Below are 17,074 nucleotides of genomic sequence, written 5' to 3' on the forward strand. Positions count from 1 at the left end.
TTTTGTGGGTGTGTCATAGCACACATGTAGAGGACAGAGGGCAACTTGCAGGAGTAAATTCTCCTCTTATACCATGTGGGTCCTGGGGATCAAACCCCAGTCTTCAGACTGGGAAGCAAGTGCCCTTAGCTACTGTACTATTTCTCTGGTGCTTAATTTGATTTTCTAAAGATTTACTTTATTATAGCCAGGCAATGGTGGCACACTCCTTTAATCCCAGCACTCAGGAGGCAGAGGCAGGTGGATCTCTGTGAGTTTGAGGTCAGACTGGTCTATAAGAGCTAGTTCCAAGACAGGCTCCAAAGCTATAGAGAAACCCTGTCTCAAAAACAAAACAAACAAAAATCGAAGATTTATTTTATTAGTTTTAAGTGTGCGTGTGTGTGTGTGTGTGTGTGTGTGTGTGTGTGTGTGTGTGTGTGTGTAAGCATGTGCATGTAAGTGCTAGTGACTACAAAGACTAGAGGTGGCCATGAGCAGTCTGACATGGAAACTGGAAATCAAACCCCAGTCCTTCGGAAGAGCAGACAGTCAGTACCATTGAACCATCTCTCCAGCCCTGGTGTCATGTGGAGTTAGCAAGGCCTGACATTCCCTCTGTGGCGTCATGAGATTGTTCATTACAGATGGCAGTTTTAGAACAGAGAATGTGCCAGGCACATGGTAAGTGACAGTGGAAGAGTTGCAGAGTGGCCAGTCTTTGTTGGGGTGGAGGCTAAGCCATGGAAAGTGTCCTGGAGCCCCAGAAAATCCTCAGTAATACACAGGACCAAAATTAAGCTGATGGTTTGGGGCCAAATATTCCCAGTAGACCACAAGTATTGTTTTCACTCAAGTACATACCATCCACGGCTTTCTGCTTTGAATTCCAGGGTTGTATGGAAGAGCAAGCAGCATCACATGAAACCATTCTGGGGGAACAGTTTTGAAAATAAGTAGAATATGTCAGGTTGATGTTATGACAAGTGGGGGCTGGGACAGAAAGCTCCCTCATATCTCAGGAGAGTATAAGGCTAGTGCTCCAGGAACCCCAAAATGCTGACCCTATGTTGAGGGTGGGGCAAAGATATAGTCCCTGATTTAGTTATGTGGACACCAAGTCAATTGCATTTATGCTAGCCATGGACTAGGTAGTAATCAAAGTACAGATACAAAGTAATATTTGTGTAATAAAATGTGTGGTCATTAAACCACTTTTTACCAATGCAATAAGATGCACAAAAATTTGATCTTTCTTTAAAAAAAAACCCCAGGATACCAGATTTTATGTTTTATGTAAAATGCTTGCATATCCACACCCATTTATTTAGACAGTGTCTCTGGATCGGTGGTGTGTGATACAAGATTTTAAAGTGTGCAGGTAACTTCAAATGACTTCAAGTCAAGGGCTCTTAGGGCCCTACCTAGCCAGCTGTTCCCTGGGTTGCATTGAGTATGATTTTCAAAGGGGTGGAACTGATCTGAAGGTGTGTACAAATTTTGGGTCAGTCAGTCCTGAGTGCACATCTTTAGCAGGCAATCACAGCCCCTGCGTCTGACATCAGAGACCATGTGAGCAGAGAATCATGGTGACACTCTGCAGTTCAGGCTCCAGGAGTGTGGCAGTGGGAAAATGGTATGTGGCCAGTTTCCTCCTCCAGCCTGGTCCCCATCTCTGTTCCAAGACACAGTCCTATGTACTTGGAGAAATGTCTGATTTATAGTGAACATTTCCAACCAGAATTGACAGTCTTAAATGTGTAAGTCACCCTTCGTCTTGATCCTTTGTCTGTGTGTCTGTGTGTCTGTGTGTCTGTCTTTAAGAATTCCCTAGGGGTTGAAACTCCTTATTTTCATTGTGAAGATTTTGTTTCTTTTTCTGTCCACAGCAAAGCATAGTCTTTGTGTGCAGATAGAAGAAGCTTCTATGCACACATAGGAAAGATGATGAACAGCTACAGGTGTGGACTGCTTTGCAGTGCCTTTGCTCACACCTGGTTACCCATGCTGCCCCACAGAGCTGAAACACATCCGTCCTGGAAGCAGGAGGCTGCTCAGCTCCCATGGGGCTCCTTCCCCAGGATGCCGGCCTCCCTCCCAGCCAAACCCTCTGCTCTGTTGCTTTTCCTTCCGCCTGACAGCTGCTGGAAACAGGGTGTGTGACATACACAGGAAATGGCCCTGACAGGCATAGTGTGAGCTGCTGAGTGCATGGCAGCTCTTCCACTGTCAGGAAGCCTGTCCCTTCTGTAATGCTGCCCTGAAGCTTCAGTCACAGAGCCCTGCTATCAGCGTTCCTCTGTGCTCGGCAAATGCCCATATTCTGTGCACTCACTACTGTGTGTTTGCAAGTCAAGGCCTTGCATGGATGGCCAGCTTGTACCCACATGGTGACAAACACAGGTGCATCTTGTTAGAATTGGGATGGAAACAAGGGACATGTCAGTCTGGAGGAGGGAGTGGGCCCAGCAGTTCCTTCTTTCTCTTGGGTCTGCTGTAACTTAGCATTGCAGGGCAAGTTATTCCCAGAGCCCCCACCCCACCCCCATTTAGCCAAGGGTGCTCTCAGGGCTTCCCCTAGAGAAGGGTGACCTTTACTGTTCCTAGCAAAGAGCACCCAGAACCCTGTATCCCATTGATGGTTCTCCTGGCTATAAACAGGCTACCTGTGCCTCTTCAATTGCTCTGGGTAGTAGATTTGGTTAACATTTTAAAGACTGACTGATTCCTTTTATTCATGAAGCACTGGCAAGCTGTGACCACACATGGTGATATAGTCACCATGGCCTTATGGAGACTTTCCTCCTCATCTGGATGCTGAGGGTATCACGTGTGACAGTGGTGAGCACTGGTCCGCTGACAGTGCCTCGGGTCCAACATGGACAACTGTGTCTTGGTGTCTACCTGCACTTAAAGCTCCTCTGTTCCTTTGCAGCCCATCTTTACCTGCCCTTGACTGGCAGCTGCCATCCCACTCTGGTCCATATGAGCTTCGGATCGAGGTGCAGCCCAAGTCTCACCACAGGGCTCACTATGAGACAGAAGGAAGTCGGGGGGCTGTGAAGGCCTCAGCTGGAGGACACCCCATCGTGCAGGTATGGCGTCTGCTATGACCTGCCCATAGCCCATGCCTTGGCATTTCTCAGTCTAAAACAGTTTTGGATCTGCAGCTAAGGATTTTCCTCAAACTGTAAACACAACCACTTCAGATCCACTTAGTTAAACGTTAGCTATGTAGCATATCCTATTTCCTTCTGAGTAGGGATACTCCTTATCTTCAGTAAGGCAATGCCCCCAATGAACCCTTGATAAACTGAAAATGCCAGAAGTCAGAATACATTTATGTACCTCACTGCCCATGTATTTTCTCACAGGCACAGCATAGGCAGAATGTCAGCCATTCCTGACATTTTCTCACAGAGGGGGTGGCTGAGCAAAATTCAAAATTTGAAGTATAGTTTTTGTGCATGGGTGTCACTTTCAGACTAACAGAAAGTTAAAGGGAAGATGACAAATGGGACCACGGTGAGTCAGAAGCTATCTGGGGTGTCAGGCAGTGCTTTTCCTTACATCTGTAATTGTTTTAAAGCTCACCCAAAACAGACTTACTTGTAGGCCTGGCTCCATTGTATCAACTGTTCTGCAGCTGTATTCTTCTTGTTCCAAACTCTCTGTCCCTAGAGCAGATGCATACTCTCCACCCACACTGCATACGAGGAGTTGGTGGGCAGCCTATGCCTGTGAGCCTGCCTTAGGGGCAGAGTCTGAGGGAGCAGTGATGAGATGGAGTTCCGAGGGGAAGGTGGCTGAGACGGGCACAGTAACACCTATGGAACTTTGGGGAAGGAAAAGTACCTGTTTAGAGGGGAGATGCATTGCTCAGCCATGCTGGCCGGGAGGCACATTGGAAACTAGGAGGTCCAGCAATATCACAGATCCAGCTTGCCCCTCCTCCACCTGGACACTCAGTGTGACATCCCAATGGGCTGGCTGTACAAGGTCCTCCTTGCTTCCCTGTGTCACACCTGTCAACCTTGTGAGCTTTAGACCCCCAGACATTACTGTCTTAAATGGCACAGAGAAGTGCTTGTTTCTCTGGCTGGCTCTGGTCACATGGTGTTATAGAGAGCTCTTTACCCCAACATCATAAACCCAGGTGCCCAACCCTGTTATTTTAGGACTGATGCAAAACTGGAAGGGGTCCTCAGCAGGGAACCATGTACTTTTGTTTTATTCCATTTAGGTAAATAAAAAGCTGGCAAAGGCAGGAGGCCATAGACACAAATGGCTGTTTGCCAACGCAGCAATCAGCCACATGGAATGAGCCAGGCGAGGTGCAGAAACGAAGCACTTTAGCAGGGCTTGTGGGTGATATTAAGGTGATATTTGTGGCCTGTGTGCTTGATGCCAATTAATACCTACTTTGTTAGTGGCTTGATGTGATAAAATGCAGGGGACATCGGTACGCAGCAGCCAGCTTGACATTTGAAGTTTCTGCCTTCCCAGGTGGAAGTCAGGTAGAGCTGGCCTTCAGCTGTGCAGAGTAACTACAGGTATTTACCTCTCCTTCCCTGCTGTGGCCCTCACTGAATGGAAATGCATTATTGCTGAATGGAACAGGTTTTAATAAGAAACGAAATAAGTCCCTTAGAGAAAAGCAGGAAAGTAAGTGGAGAGATAATGGCCAACTTACTCCACTTACTTGGATCTTATAGGCAAAGGGCACTGGGCGAGAGCCGGGGGTGCAAGTATTGTGCCTTCATCAGAAAGATGAAGCTGTGGATGCTAGTCTGTTCCTTTTGGGGTTTGGCTGATGGTGGCTGTAAGAATCTCAGCTGCTTTGGGGAGATAAAGCCAGGAGGAGTGTGGGGAGCCCTGTGTTTGAGAACTTTTGTCTGTCAGCCTCTGATACTAGTTGCCTATGTGTGGGGTGCCGAGGTGGCATGCTGTCCCTGGAGAACCGGGCTCTGGGCATCTTGGGCACAGGGCAACATTTATCTGTCAGTGTGGATGATATCTAGGAAATTGAAGCAATTCTGAGGAATGGTGAAATTTAAAACAATGTTTAAGAAGCACCCTCTAAATTATTTAAAGTGGTGTTAAGGGAAGGTGGCAAAACCAGGTCAGGCTGGTGCTGCTTCCAATAGCCACCCCCTTCCTCAACAGTGTTGAAAGGCAAAGAAAAACAACCCCTAACAAAAAATGCCGGGTTCTGTCACATGTCTCAAGGAGTTTTCTGAAATATTCTCACAAAGTAAGCTCACACCTATGCGAGTGAGTGGCAAACAGCTAAAAAGAGGGTGTTTTAGGGGATTTGTTTTCTTTTTTTGGTTGGTGGACCACAAATGAGATAAAAATAGAATTTGCACGTAATTATGAAACACACAAAAATAGAAAATTCTCTTGGTTGCCATGAAAGTGCTGTAACCACAAAGTTCTGCTCCAGGCTTCTGGGTTATTTTGACACACCCTTTAGTGCCATCAACCCTGCTGCCTAACCTTCTTGCTCTCAGAGGTGGGTCCATTACACAGCACTCTGGGTGAGGCCACAGACCAGCCCACATGTCCGGTGTGCAGCCACTGCACGAGCCATTTTGTGGCCAGTAGTCTCTGTTGCATTCCTAACAGTTTAGGTCTTCCGTCTCACATATGAGGTCCTGAGGTCCTAGAAGCTTCCTTTTGTTCAGGGCTGTCTTTGTAGTATATCTAACGCCATATTTTCCTGTATGTCTCAAGAAGTTTGTCCATAAAGACAGCCACAATCTACAGAACTGAAAACCCTAGTGGTGCCCAGGAGGAGTATGTAGAAGGGGGGAAGATGTGCCTGCCCTCACAACTGGGGTCCAGACAGAGGCTCTGGGTCAGTGATCCTCTTCCTTGTATGAGTTGTTGGGGAACACGTGGTCCAGACAGGAAAGGGCAACTGATTCTAGCCTAGCTTTGCTTTCAGTGGACCAGTATCTGTGAAGGACCTGCCTAAACAGCCAGTTGTCTGGTGGGAGTCTTAGGACCTTCATTGTGATCTGTGTTCTCTTCTCGGGGCTCTGTCTCTCCTCAGAATGGTGTCACATATGCTTTTGTCCCTAGATGTCTTTCCTCATGCTAGGATCTAAGTATCCAAAATGGCCACAGCCTCCCACTAGCTGTCCCATCACACCAGGCTACCCAGTCTTCAAGAACACTGGCTGAGCAGCCATGGGCTATTCTGGACCCAAGGAGGTGCTGGTAAGGGCTTACCTATCACTGTCCTGGCAGCACCCAGGACAAGTTCAAGAGCCACCTTGCAGTGCCTAGGTGGACATGGTCATTGCCAAGTCTGTGGGGAATATCCTTGGTGACGTGGTAGCTCCCTTGCCTCTTTCCAGTTACCAATATCTTCCATTAGTTACCAAGACAGGGGCTCCTACATCGGTCTACAGTGTGCTGTGATCTTGCTTCCAATGTCACACTGTAATCAGTGAGAAAAGGCCTACATTTTCCTTGACTATGAAGCTTGCCTGGGTAGAACAGATGTCTCAAAAACTCTAAGGTGGAGGCACCTGTGCCTCCCGCTCCCCACAGTGAGACTTCATTATTGAGCTGCATCCCTATCCAGCAAGGACCCTCCTGACCTTGACGTGGCTTCTGGCTGTCAGGTCTCTGTGCCTGTTAAGTCTTGGCCACCACTGACAGAAGGGGCTGAGGATCCAAATTCTCCACAAGTGGGGCAGGGGATGTCTAGGTTGTCCTAGAGTGAACTGTGGCCTTGTGGGCTCCTTCCTTTAGGAGCCCCCACTTCAGACCACTGTGGTCTGAAGATCATCCCCACCCCGGGGGTCAGAGCATCCAGCTCTGTTTACCAGTCACCAGAATGACTTGCCTGATAGCATCTTTGCATCACACACAGGCCCGCTCTGCTTGAATAATTAATAGGCCACTGAAATATGAACACTCAGAAGCTGGTCAGTTCCTAACATTTAGGTTTGCAGCATGGGGCTTGCCATTTAGGATAGTGACCAGCATAGCCCCTGCCTGGCCATAAAGGATTCAGATCAAAGAGACACAGATAGTGGCCCAGAGAGGTAACCCTGGACTCAGTGTGGGTATAAGTAATATACTCTCAGGACACAGACAGTGGGTACTTGAAAATCTAAAGGAACAGGGGCAGGGTCATAAGTGGAAGCCATGATAAACCCTGGCTTGTGTTGAGGCACAGGGGCCATGCAGAGGCTAATGGGGTCTCATGGCCTTAGGGACCTTTCATAGGTCACTTAGCTTGCCCCCCCCATTTATAGATTCATGACAGATGCTTTTTCTATCATACAAGACATTTGACAGCTGAGGATGTCTACTGGGAGATGACTTGCATTTCTCAGGTTGTTAAAATTGTCTTCGAACTTGGCTGTTGTTATAATTACCTGTCTTTCTTAGTGGTGTCTTTCCTCAAGTCCCAGGGGAGGTTTAGCATGGTAAAAATACCGTGAGAAGGGTGTTGGTGAGGGGTGTCTGACCTGTGGTCAGAAGGAACCTTATCATTTGGTTTAGTGGCCTGGGAGGCTCTGTCATGTGTGAACCTACTTCCCCCAGTCTCCCATGCCTCTGCTCTGGAATATACACACCTAGAGGCTAACAGAGAGCCAGGGTCCTTCAAGGGCCAGTCAGGGTTTTTGCTAGGTGGTGTGGATAGGGCATTAAATGCAGCACTTTGCTCTGCCTGGGGCAGCAAGCCCTTCAAACACACACATCGCAGAGAGGTTTAACTGCAGCAGTGACCCAAAGCAGAAACACACAGGCCCTAGTCTGCCCAGTGCCGGCCACCTGCATGAGGTCTGGATTAAACTTTCATGGGTCAGCCTGGACAGCGCATGGAGTCCTCTCTCCTTTCAGGACATTTCAGTGCAAACACTCTTTCATCCCTGCCCTCCATGCACAGGCTGACTCTCCTGTCCCTGTCCACTGTGCACAGGCTGACTCTCCTGTCCCTGTCCACTGTGCACAGGCTGACTCTCCTGTCCCTGTCCACTGTGCACAGGCTGACTCTCCTGGTGGCCTAGATAGTGCCTCTCCCTTCCACACATGCACTCAGTACCTATGTTCATTGTTCGAAAACACAAGGGTTTCATGAGAATTCCTTCTGAGCATGCCACAGCTTTGCTTGTTGCACAAGCTCCTGGTGGCAAGGCTAAGGGTCAACAATTGGTGGTGAGAGATGAGTTGTCATAATGGGAAGATATCTGGGGACAGCTCACATACCAATGTGACAGTTGAGTGGAGATGTCCCTGTCTGCTTACTCTGTCTAGAGTAGTGTAATTGAAAAATCTGGCCTGTTTAGTTCCACTGATGTAATCAAGGCTGGGGCTTCATGTGGGCTCTCAGCATCCACTTGTGAGCTTTGTTCAGAGCCCTACGGTCCAGCAGAGTGGGAGGCAGTGAGAGCACCATGTGTGCCTGGGAGCAAAGGCAAGGCAGAGCTACAAGCTGAACCCTCCCCCCAAACAAGGAACCTCCAGGCTTGTCACCAAGTTCCCAGAGCTGACCTGGAAACTGTGGCTTCTTTGTTCCAGGTTAGGAAGAGCTTAAATGATGATACCTTGTCACAGAACCTGCAGATGGTTCTCTAGTCACATGCCAGCAGAGCTCGTTGTTAGTTAGGGTCCAGGTGAGACAGGTCCAGTCAAGCCCCTCTTCTACCCTAGGATCTCAGACACCATCCTTGGCAGCAGGTAAGATGAGGACTGTGTGTGGCTGGAGACAAAACAAGACCCAAGACTTCTAGCAGCAGTGACAGTAGGAAGAGACATGTCTCAAACTGGTTCCAGGCCGAGCACGGACCCTCTTCCTGGTGACTGTGTGCTTTTCCTTGATCCTGAGGATCCATAGGCACTACAAGCATCACATTCCACCCATGGGCAGCTGTTCAGATGTGAATAAGACACAAATGGTGGGTGTGAAGCTGCGACTGTAGACAGCGTCGTCTCCGGTGTCTGGGAAAGACTGGTATTTTCTGATTTTGTTGTGTGACTTTCCCCAACTGAAGCCCACCATGGGGGTAGGGATGGCGAGGGACTGCTGTTGTCTGCCTGCCCTGGCTTAGTGACCTTCTTTCTGTCACCTGGGAGAACACTGGGCTCCTTCCTGTTTGGATGGAGGTAGCTAGCTCTGCGTCAGCACAGATGCCCGCAGGCCTTGCCTAGGCAGCCACACACTCACCATCTCCCTGGTCATGTGAATAGATGCCCTCAGTGTGGACCTCAGGGGTGAGAGAAGAAACAGACTGAGGGTCAGAACCCCTCCGGTATGACACACAGAATCTGGGGTGGCATCAGAGTACCTGTGCAGTGAGAAGCCGTGATGAGCTTCAAGTATCTTCAGTTCTTCGTATCACATCCCCAGCCCTACATCCTCCGTCGGCATTCTTGGGGCTCTAACAGTCTAACAGCAAGGATCAGGTTCTCTTCCATACACCCCATGTAAGCTTAATGCATGGCCACTGAGCCCTGCTACCCACACTGTAAACAGCAAAACTCACCAGAATGCTGGCAGCCACAAGCTGGACTCTGGAAAGTGGAGGGGTTAGACTCAGGACAGCAGCCATATTTTCTGGGATTTCCTTGCATGTCTGGGCCTGGCATCACCATGGTGGCATGTTGTGACACACTACATGGCATGGTATAGGAGTCCACTCCTGAGGGGCCTCTGCCCTGTGTACAAGGTGAGTACTAGCCTTGAGTGTCATTGTGGAACCTGGATGATTCCCAGGAGGGTGTAGAGGTGGCTGCTTCCTGAGTCTATTGTGGCCTGGTCTATGAGGTACTGAGGGGAGAGCCTATGTTGGGGGTTTCTGAACCTTCTTGCCAGCTTTGTGAAAGGAATTTGCTGGCTTTTGGATTTCCTTGGATTTGGTGGACTGAGAGTGGGTGAAGGCTGCCATCTGCAGGACCAGCCTCAGGGATGCTAAATGCCATGCTCAGCACAGAGATGATCCAGGCTAATACACATGGGGCTGACTGGGCTGTGACTCCTGGCCATAATGACAATTCCTGAGGACACTGAGCCCTGGGCGCCCTTAGAAGCCTTCTTTGTGGTTGCTGAGAGGTAGGTGATAAGGTCTGTCCCACCTGCATGTTGCCTGAGTTTGTGTCTCTTTCTCCGCTGTCCCTTTCAACCCCTCAGGCTTGGTGGCTATCAGTCCTGCAACAACAGTCCCATTGGGCTTGTGCAGAACAGATGGACCCTGGCTCAGTCACATGCCTGTGGTTTAAAATTCCCACATTATCTGGTGGATGCCCAGATCTTGAAGGGTGGATCCCATGCATTTCTATCCAACGAACCTTCAAATAAGGGGGATTTCCAGCATGAGGGGGCGGGGTGGGGGGTGGGGGTGGGGGTGGAGTGGGGGCTCTGGCTCTCCCGAGTCAGGCAGGAAGGTGGCCATTGGGAGAAGAGCAGAGGTGCTGAGCTGGAGGCTTCCCTGAGGAGTAGGCCTAAGATCCACACTCAGGTGCATCCAGGCTGTGGTTGTGAACAGTGTTCCTCAGATGCCCACTCTGAGCTGTTCTGTGGGCCCTGCCTCACAGGTCATAGAATTCACATGTGAAGGAGGTCTGCAGCTCAAGAAAAAAATGTCAGTAAACAGTTTTTTTCTTGGCCTGCCATGTCCCCCTACCTCACCTGTTATTAGCCCCAGCCTTCTTTAGCCTAGGAAAGGAAGCACAAAATTTGTTAGCGAATTATTTTCTGGGATGGGTCTGAAGCTCACTTCCCAGGACCCTGTAAGAAAGTGGATCTGGACCCTTTGACCTCAGGACTGCCTGCACTTCAAGCATCTACACATGTGCAGAGCCTCAGGGGTACAGGAGCTTCCCAGATGAAGACAGGGAGCTAGGGTTTCAAAATCGGACAGACCCAACACCTGGTCAGTTCAAGCTGCAGGAGAGCCATGAAGCTCACAGTCCATTTCTGAGAGCTGTGTTGTGTGATTTCTTCCTTGAGAACCAACACTAGGACCTTTTAGGTGAGAAACTGTACCAGATGCTAGGGAGGGGACAGGCCCTGGGAGCTAGGAGAGCCCTGGAGATTGCTCACCATGCTGGGGATGAGGCTCTGGGCCTTGGGTGTACTGGGCAGACATTCTACCGCTTGAGCTACACCCAAGCCCATAGACATTTTTGAGTAAATTAAAAAACTGATTATTAGAGACCTAGAACAGCCTTCAGCAAGGTGGAACTACTTTGCCAATGGAAATCAAGTTCCCAGGAGGGTGTGACTTACAAGGTTCTCAGTGAGGGCCTAGGAGGCATTATCAGTGTGTGTGGTCTTTGGCATTCATACCCATGATATATTTACATAGATACACCCATTTTGGTTCCTATTTTTTGCCTTTCTCAGAAAGCTAGAGAAAGTTTGTACATGAAAAGACCTGAAGGAGCTACGTGCAGACCCTCACAGCTCCCCTGTACTGCCCTCAGCTTCCGACTTCTTCTGGAAGAGGCCCTGTGTATACTGGCCACTATCCCTCGGGATCTGGAGAACAGCTGTAGGCTTCATTTTGTCTGGTTTTGATCCTTAGTATGATAAATGTCCTCAGCGTTATGTGGCATAAATTAAGTATTGCTGTGGGCTCATGACCCACATGTGCACGCAAAAAACCAAGTGCACACATTCTCATAAACATGTGCTTGTTCACCCAGGCACACATACAAGTAGCAAATGCACAGGCTGCAAAAACACATTGTACTCATATAATTCAAACACATACACACACACACACACACACACACACACACACACACACACACACACCACACACACACACACACACACACACACACACATACACACCACACACACACACACACACACACACACACACACACACCACACATACACACACACACACACACACACACACACACACACACACTCATAATATACACATGTACACAATTCCCACATAGGTCATATTTATGCCCATCCACATGTTCATACATGTATAAATATATGCATAGACATACACAAACAGGTGCACACATGTCACTTGTATCAGTGCATGTACACACACATGCATACTTATAACACCCTGAACACCCTGAGAGCCACAAATTCTGTGGCAACAATGAGGGTAGCTTTGCCTTCTATGGTCTGGGCCCAGTAGCTCGGCCTTGTGCTTGCCTGCTTCATGAGGAAGCCCTGGGACCTTGTGTCCTGCAGTCCATTTTCTAGGACACAGGAGCTCAGGCCAGTGAGTGTCTAATAGTGTAAAGTGCCCCACCTAGTTATGCAGAACAGGGCAAGCAGTGTCTGTTTGGCATCCTGCCAGGTGCTGCTGAGTAGGTGAAGTTGTTTTTGCTTTTGTTTTGTTTTTGCAATATATACTAGGCAAACTCTTTACCTACACTCCTAATCTCCCTTTTAACTTTTAATTTTGGCATAGCAGTCTCATTGAGTTGCCCAAGCTGGCCTTGAATGCACTCTATAGCCCAAGCTTGCTTTGAATGTGTGATCCTCCTGCCTCAGCTTCCTGAGTGCTGAGATTATAGGCTTGCACCACACATCCTGGCTCCAAAGTTGTGCTTCAGTTCTCCTACTGAGAGTGTCTGTAAGGGGTACTGCCCTTGATGGTCATTTCTTTCCTCCCAGACAGGCACACAGGAGGCATCTGGAATGACAAACAGTTCCACAGCTCGTGATGGCTGCATGCCAGTTGTTCTGTAGGGGGTCATCCATGTTGAAGAGCAACAGCTCCTCAGGGTCTGTGCCTCTAGCTAAAGTTGGTGTGGTAGCCTCCACCTCACTAGAGTGACATTTGGCTCCTACCCTCTCAAGTTTTGGGGCAGGAAGATATGTCAGACCTGGTTCCTGTGGGTTTCCATGGTAGAATGGTGAATTCCCAGGGTATCTCTGTGCCCCGCCAGGAGACCAGTGCTTTGCAGTCTCCAGGAGAGGAAAGTAGAACTTGCAATAACAGAAAACTTCTGCCTCCTGGCAGTAGTGTTTATAATGAGGGATTGGGCCTGAAAACAATCTGAGATAATGTGAATACAACACACGAACTCTTAATTAACAAAGTAGAGTGAATTGGGTTTAAAAAATAGTGAAACCCACCCTCCATGTGATCCGAAGCACCAAAGGAGGGAAAGTGAGAGCAATTTGTGAACTGATTTCTCTCATCTTCTGGGACATGGTGGCTAATGTTACTCAGGGTCTTAAATGCAGATTTTCCTTTATATTGATTATTTCAAGTGCGCATTTTGTCTTGGTGGAAGGTTGTCACATGATGATGTCCTTTGCTTGGTAACCACGTCAGAATGACTGCCTGAAAGGCAAACTGGTTTCATCAGTTAATTGGCACTGTTAGTTCAGATCGTCCCTCCACCGAGTACGAAGGTGTGCATGCTGGCCCAACTCCAGCACTGAATAAATTTGTCCTCCGTCAGTCTGTTGGCCTGTCATTTCCCCGTGTAAGTGCTGAGGTGGCACAGAGGCTAAAAACAAACATTTTAATGTGCAGGAAATGGAGGAGTGCTTACGCCTTGCAAATGGAATAATGTATTTTGTTTCGTTTAGAGGGAAGCCGAGGAGACTTGGGTTTGACAGGTAACTTTATAAATGTTGTTCTGGCCGACACTGTGAGAAGCCAGAGGCCCATGCAGAGGGATGTGTGAAGCAGCTTAGATTTCTTTTCTTAAAGTGAACTTCGTGCTTTAAATAATAGATATTTACCTCCCAGGTTAAGCCTTAAATATTCCTATTTTCACTGAAATGGCATGTTTCTAAAGGATAAAATTGTACTGTGTTCATGGCCTTCCATCCCTTAAGAAGCCTGGCATAGCAGGAGTCCTGGGGGAATTTTTGGTTGTCATTTTAAAGTCATCTGACCTAAGCCATGCTGGGCTAGAGCCTTGGGCCACTCTGAGGATTGCCCACCGAGAGGGTTTTTGTCATAGATTCATTTATAGATTCTTGTGTTAAATTTCACAGGATAGAATTCTAACTGGCACAATTTGTCTGTGAATTTCTTATTTTTTTAAGTCACATTGTAAAACTGTTCTAGTCCAATACAGAGCAGCAATGGTCTCTTCGTTGGTTTATCACATTGCAAGAGGCAAGTGCCTGGATCCCAGGTGTTGAAAGGCCCTGGACCAACCAACCTTGGTTGCTAACCCTTCTGGGCACTGTTTGCCAGGACTTCTGTGTTCTGCACTCTGTTCCTGCAGATTTAGACAATGCTAGCTGTGACCACTGTGACCCAAGGTGGCATAGGTAGTTCTATGTAGTGCTGGCCTTGGATAGGAGACTCTATGTAGTCTTCATTCATTCAGCCAGGCCCACAGCAAATTTGGGGGGTCTGGGGAGAATTCCCTATACTCTTTGGCTCTACCAGACTTAATTAAGGATTTCCACTCTGTTGTTGTCTCAGGATGACGGGGGACCTGTGATCAGCAGGCACCCTCCACACTCACATATATGTCCCCTTGGTACATAGCCCCCTGAAAATAACCATACAGGTGGTTAGTGAATCTGTCTGAAGTGGTCAAGTTCATGGATGCTGTGACTACATGACAAAGTAGAAATATATGACTAGCCCATGTCCTTTGCTTGGTAACCACGTCAGAATGACTGGCTGAAAGGCAAACTGGTTTCATCAGTTAATTAGCACTGTTAATTCAGATGGTTCCTCCACTGAGTACGAAGGTGTGTGCTCAGAGAGAAATCTTTCCAACCTGACCCAGTGTACAAAATAGATGAGGTTCAGATCTAGGAGTCCATGTGTGTAGACAGAAACAACGACACTGCCACACAGACTGTCTTATACAGGGGTTAACTCTCATAAAACCTCAAGATGATGCTCAGAGTCTATGTTTGCTGTGCCACATGCATCCAGGACTTGTCACCAGGCAAGCATCAATTTTAAACATTAATCAGAGGTGCTTGTAATTCTGCCCAGAGGCCCGGGAGACAAAGGTTCTCTTAGAGCCACCTACTGGTGTCAGGGAATGGCGGCTTCACATTCAGGCATACCACAACAGACACCACCCACCTCTGCAGAATAGACTCTTGTGTGCACAGCTGTGACATCTGCATGGTGTGACACATAGGGACGGGTGATGGTAGCACATAGCCCCTCCATCATCAAGTCTGTTGTGAACTCGGTCCTCCACTGTCCTGCATGGTGATTTATCCTAGAGGACTGATGTTCTCAGTCCCCAGATTTCCTTAGAGCCCCAGAGGTGAGCTGGGGTAGCCCCATCCCCGGCCCTCGGCTTGTTGGCTGTGCAGACCTCTCTCTTGAACACTGGGCAGTAATGGACCATCTGACAAGGCTCAGAAATAGTCCCTTTCCCTCTAGGGGAACTAGAGTAGGGTCTGTTAGCTTTTGCTAACACAGTGTGGAGGGATAGTTCCTTCGGACTGAGATATACTGTGGGCACAGAGGTCTCTGGGCCATTTCTCAGGTCGAAACCTTGAATGTCTGTACTGAGGACTCTCTTGGGCTGGGGCATTTGTATTCTCACAGAAAGTTGTTGCCCTGCTTAAGTTGGGAAAGCAGGAGTTTTGGCTGAAGAAAATATGATAGGGTACAGGGTCAGCCCTCAGATGAGTTCGCTCACCCTTTTGCCTTCTCAATGTTGCCAGTGGCTATCACCTTGTGTCAGTTAAGCAGGAAAAGGACAGAGGTCCTCCCCAGCCCACATGCAGGTCTGCCAGGCTCCATGTGGAAGCAGTATGCTCTCATTCCAGCCCTCAGAGGTGAGCCCTTGTGGGGCTCCTACTGCACCTAGCCTCCTTTGCTTATTGAGGCAACAAAGCTCTGGGCCTCTGCCCCATTAGCCACTGGTGAACTAGGAAAACATTTTACTTGCTGCTGGTGGTGGCCATGCGTTGGTAATTGAACTTGAGGATGTGGGTAGTACCTGTTTGAACTACAGCCTTAGTCCCCAGTCCTTTCATCTTGAGGTAGGGTTGGCACTGGCCGTGTGCCACATGCTGGTGGATCACAGGAGCTAATGAAAGTCATGGTGCCTGTGCCTCTCCTAATGAACACTTGGCATGCATCAGGCCAGAGGCAGTGGCTGAGGCCTTTGCGTGAGGGACATGTGAGAGGCCCACAGCCTTGTAAAAACCCAATACCCAAGGACCACATCAAAACCCAGCAGCAGCTAATTGCACGGTCTGACTTCCTGGTTCCCATTTCTAGGTTTCATTTTCCCCTCCCCCAGTGTTTTAAAATGAAAGGCACAATCCTTCACCTGCCCATATGGCTGGAATTACACTGGAAAGACAAGAAGTAGGTGGACAGAGCCCGGTGTCCTCTGTAGCCCCTCTCTTCCCTGTTACTTCCCTTTCCCTTCCCCAGAACCTGTGGGTACATTTCTTGTGGCTGGGGGTTTTTTCCATTAGGATTTGGTCCACCACAGAGCTTCACCCTCTTTGTTTCAGGGTCCCTGAAGCCTGCTGGGTGCTTTCTGTGGGTGATGCTCATCACCCTCTTATTTGGAGTTGCTAAAACCAAACTCCTAGCACCCGGCAACACATCTCAGTTTCCCACCTACATGTTGCTCTTGCCTCTCTGAGTTCCACATTCCAGCCCTCAGCCCTTCAGTCCCACTTGTGGCCAGGCCATTCCTTTTTGGCCTCCATGAGGGGCGGTGGGCTTAGCCATTGGTAAGGTGGATGACAGTGACCAGAAAAGACTATACTTAATTATAGACTGGGTCCTCGAAGCCCATCGCAGGCACAAGTGACTCCTGCATCCTACAGTGTATGTCATCCAACCCAGGTTTCCTTCAGGAGAGCAGGGCACTATGGAGCATTGTAAGCATGGCCCATGGGGTGGACAGATCTCAATATTCTGAATCAAATGACTGGAGAAGAGGCTCCTAGGAGTGAGGCAGGGGAGTCAAAGCCATGCTTGCAGGCTGACTTACCTCAGCTTGTGAGTCTTTCTGTTAACACTGTTCTAGGATCCTCTGTGGTTGGGACCAGGGTCACCCTGGGCAGGTGGATCACCTGTGCCTGTGAGAGTCTCTTGCGTCATGCCTGAATGTTCATCATTGGTTTGAGTAGAGACTGTAGGTCCTTGACTGTTGGCTTGATGAATTTGAGTGGTGACAC

General features: G+C 48.6%; 1 protein-coding gene across 5 annotated transcripts in view; it reads left to right on the forward strand.

Annotated features, from left to right (window-relative positions):
* The window catches only part of Nfatc1 (nuclear factor of activated T cells 1), a 107,939-nt gene that overhangs the window by 27,490 nt on the left and 63,375 nt on the right, over window positions 1-17,074 (forward strand). For all 5 annotated transcript variants that reach the window (XM_027403685.2, XM_027403689.2, XM_027403688.2 and 2 more), the window contains exon 3: window positions 2,915-3,074. In XM_027403685.2, coding sequence (XP_027259486.1) covers window positions 2,915-3,074 — 160 coding nt within the window. The remainder of the gene's footprint in view (window positions 1-2,914; window positions 3,075-17,074) is intronic.

Source organism: Cricetulus griseus, chromosome 2, assembly GCF_003668045.3.
Source record: "Cricetulus griseus strain 17A/GY chromosome 2, alternate assembly CriGri-PICRH-1.0, whole genome shotgun sequence".
NCBI lineage: Eukaryota > Metazoa > Chordata > Mammalia > Rodentia > Cricetidae > Cricetulus > Cricetulus griseus.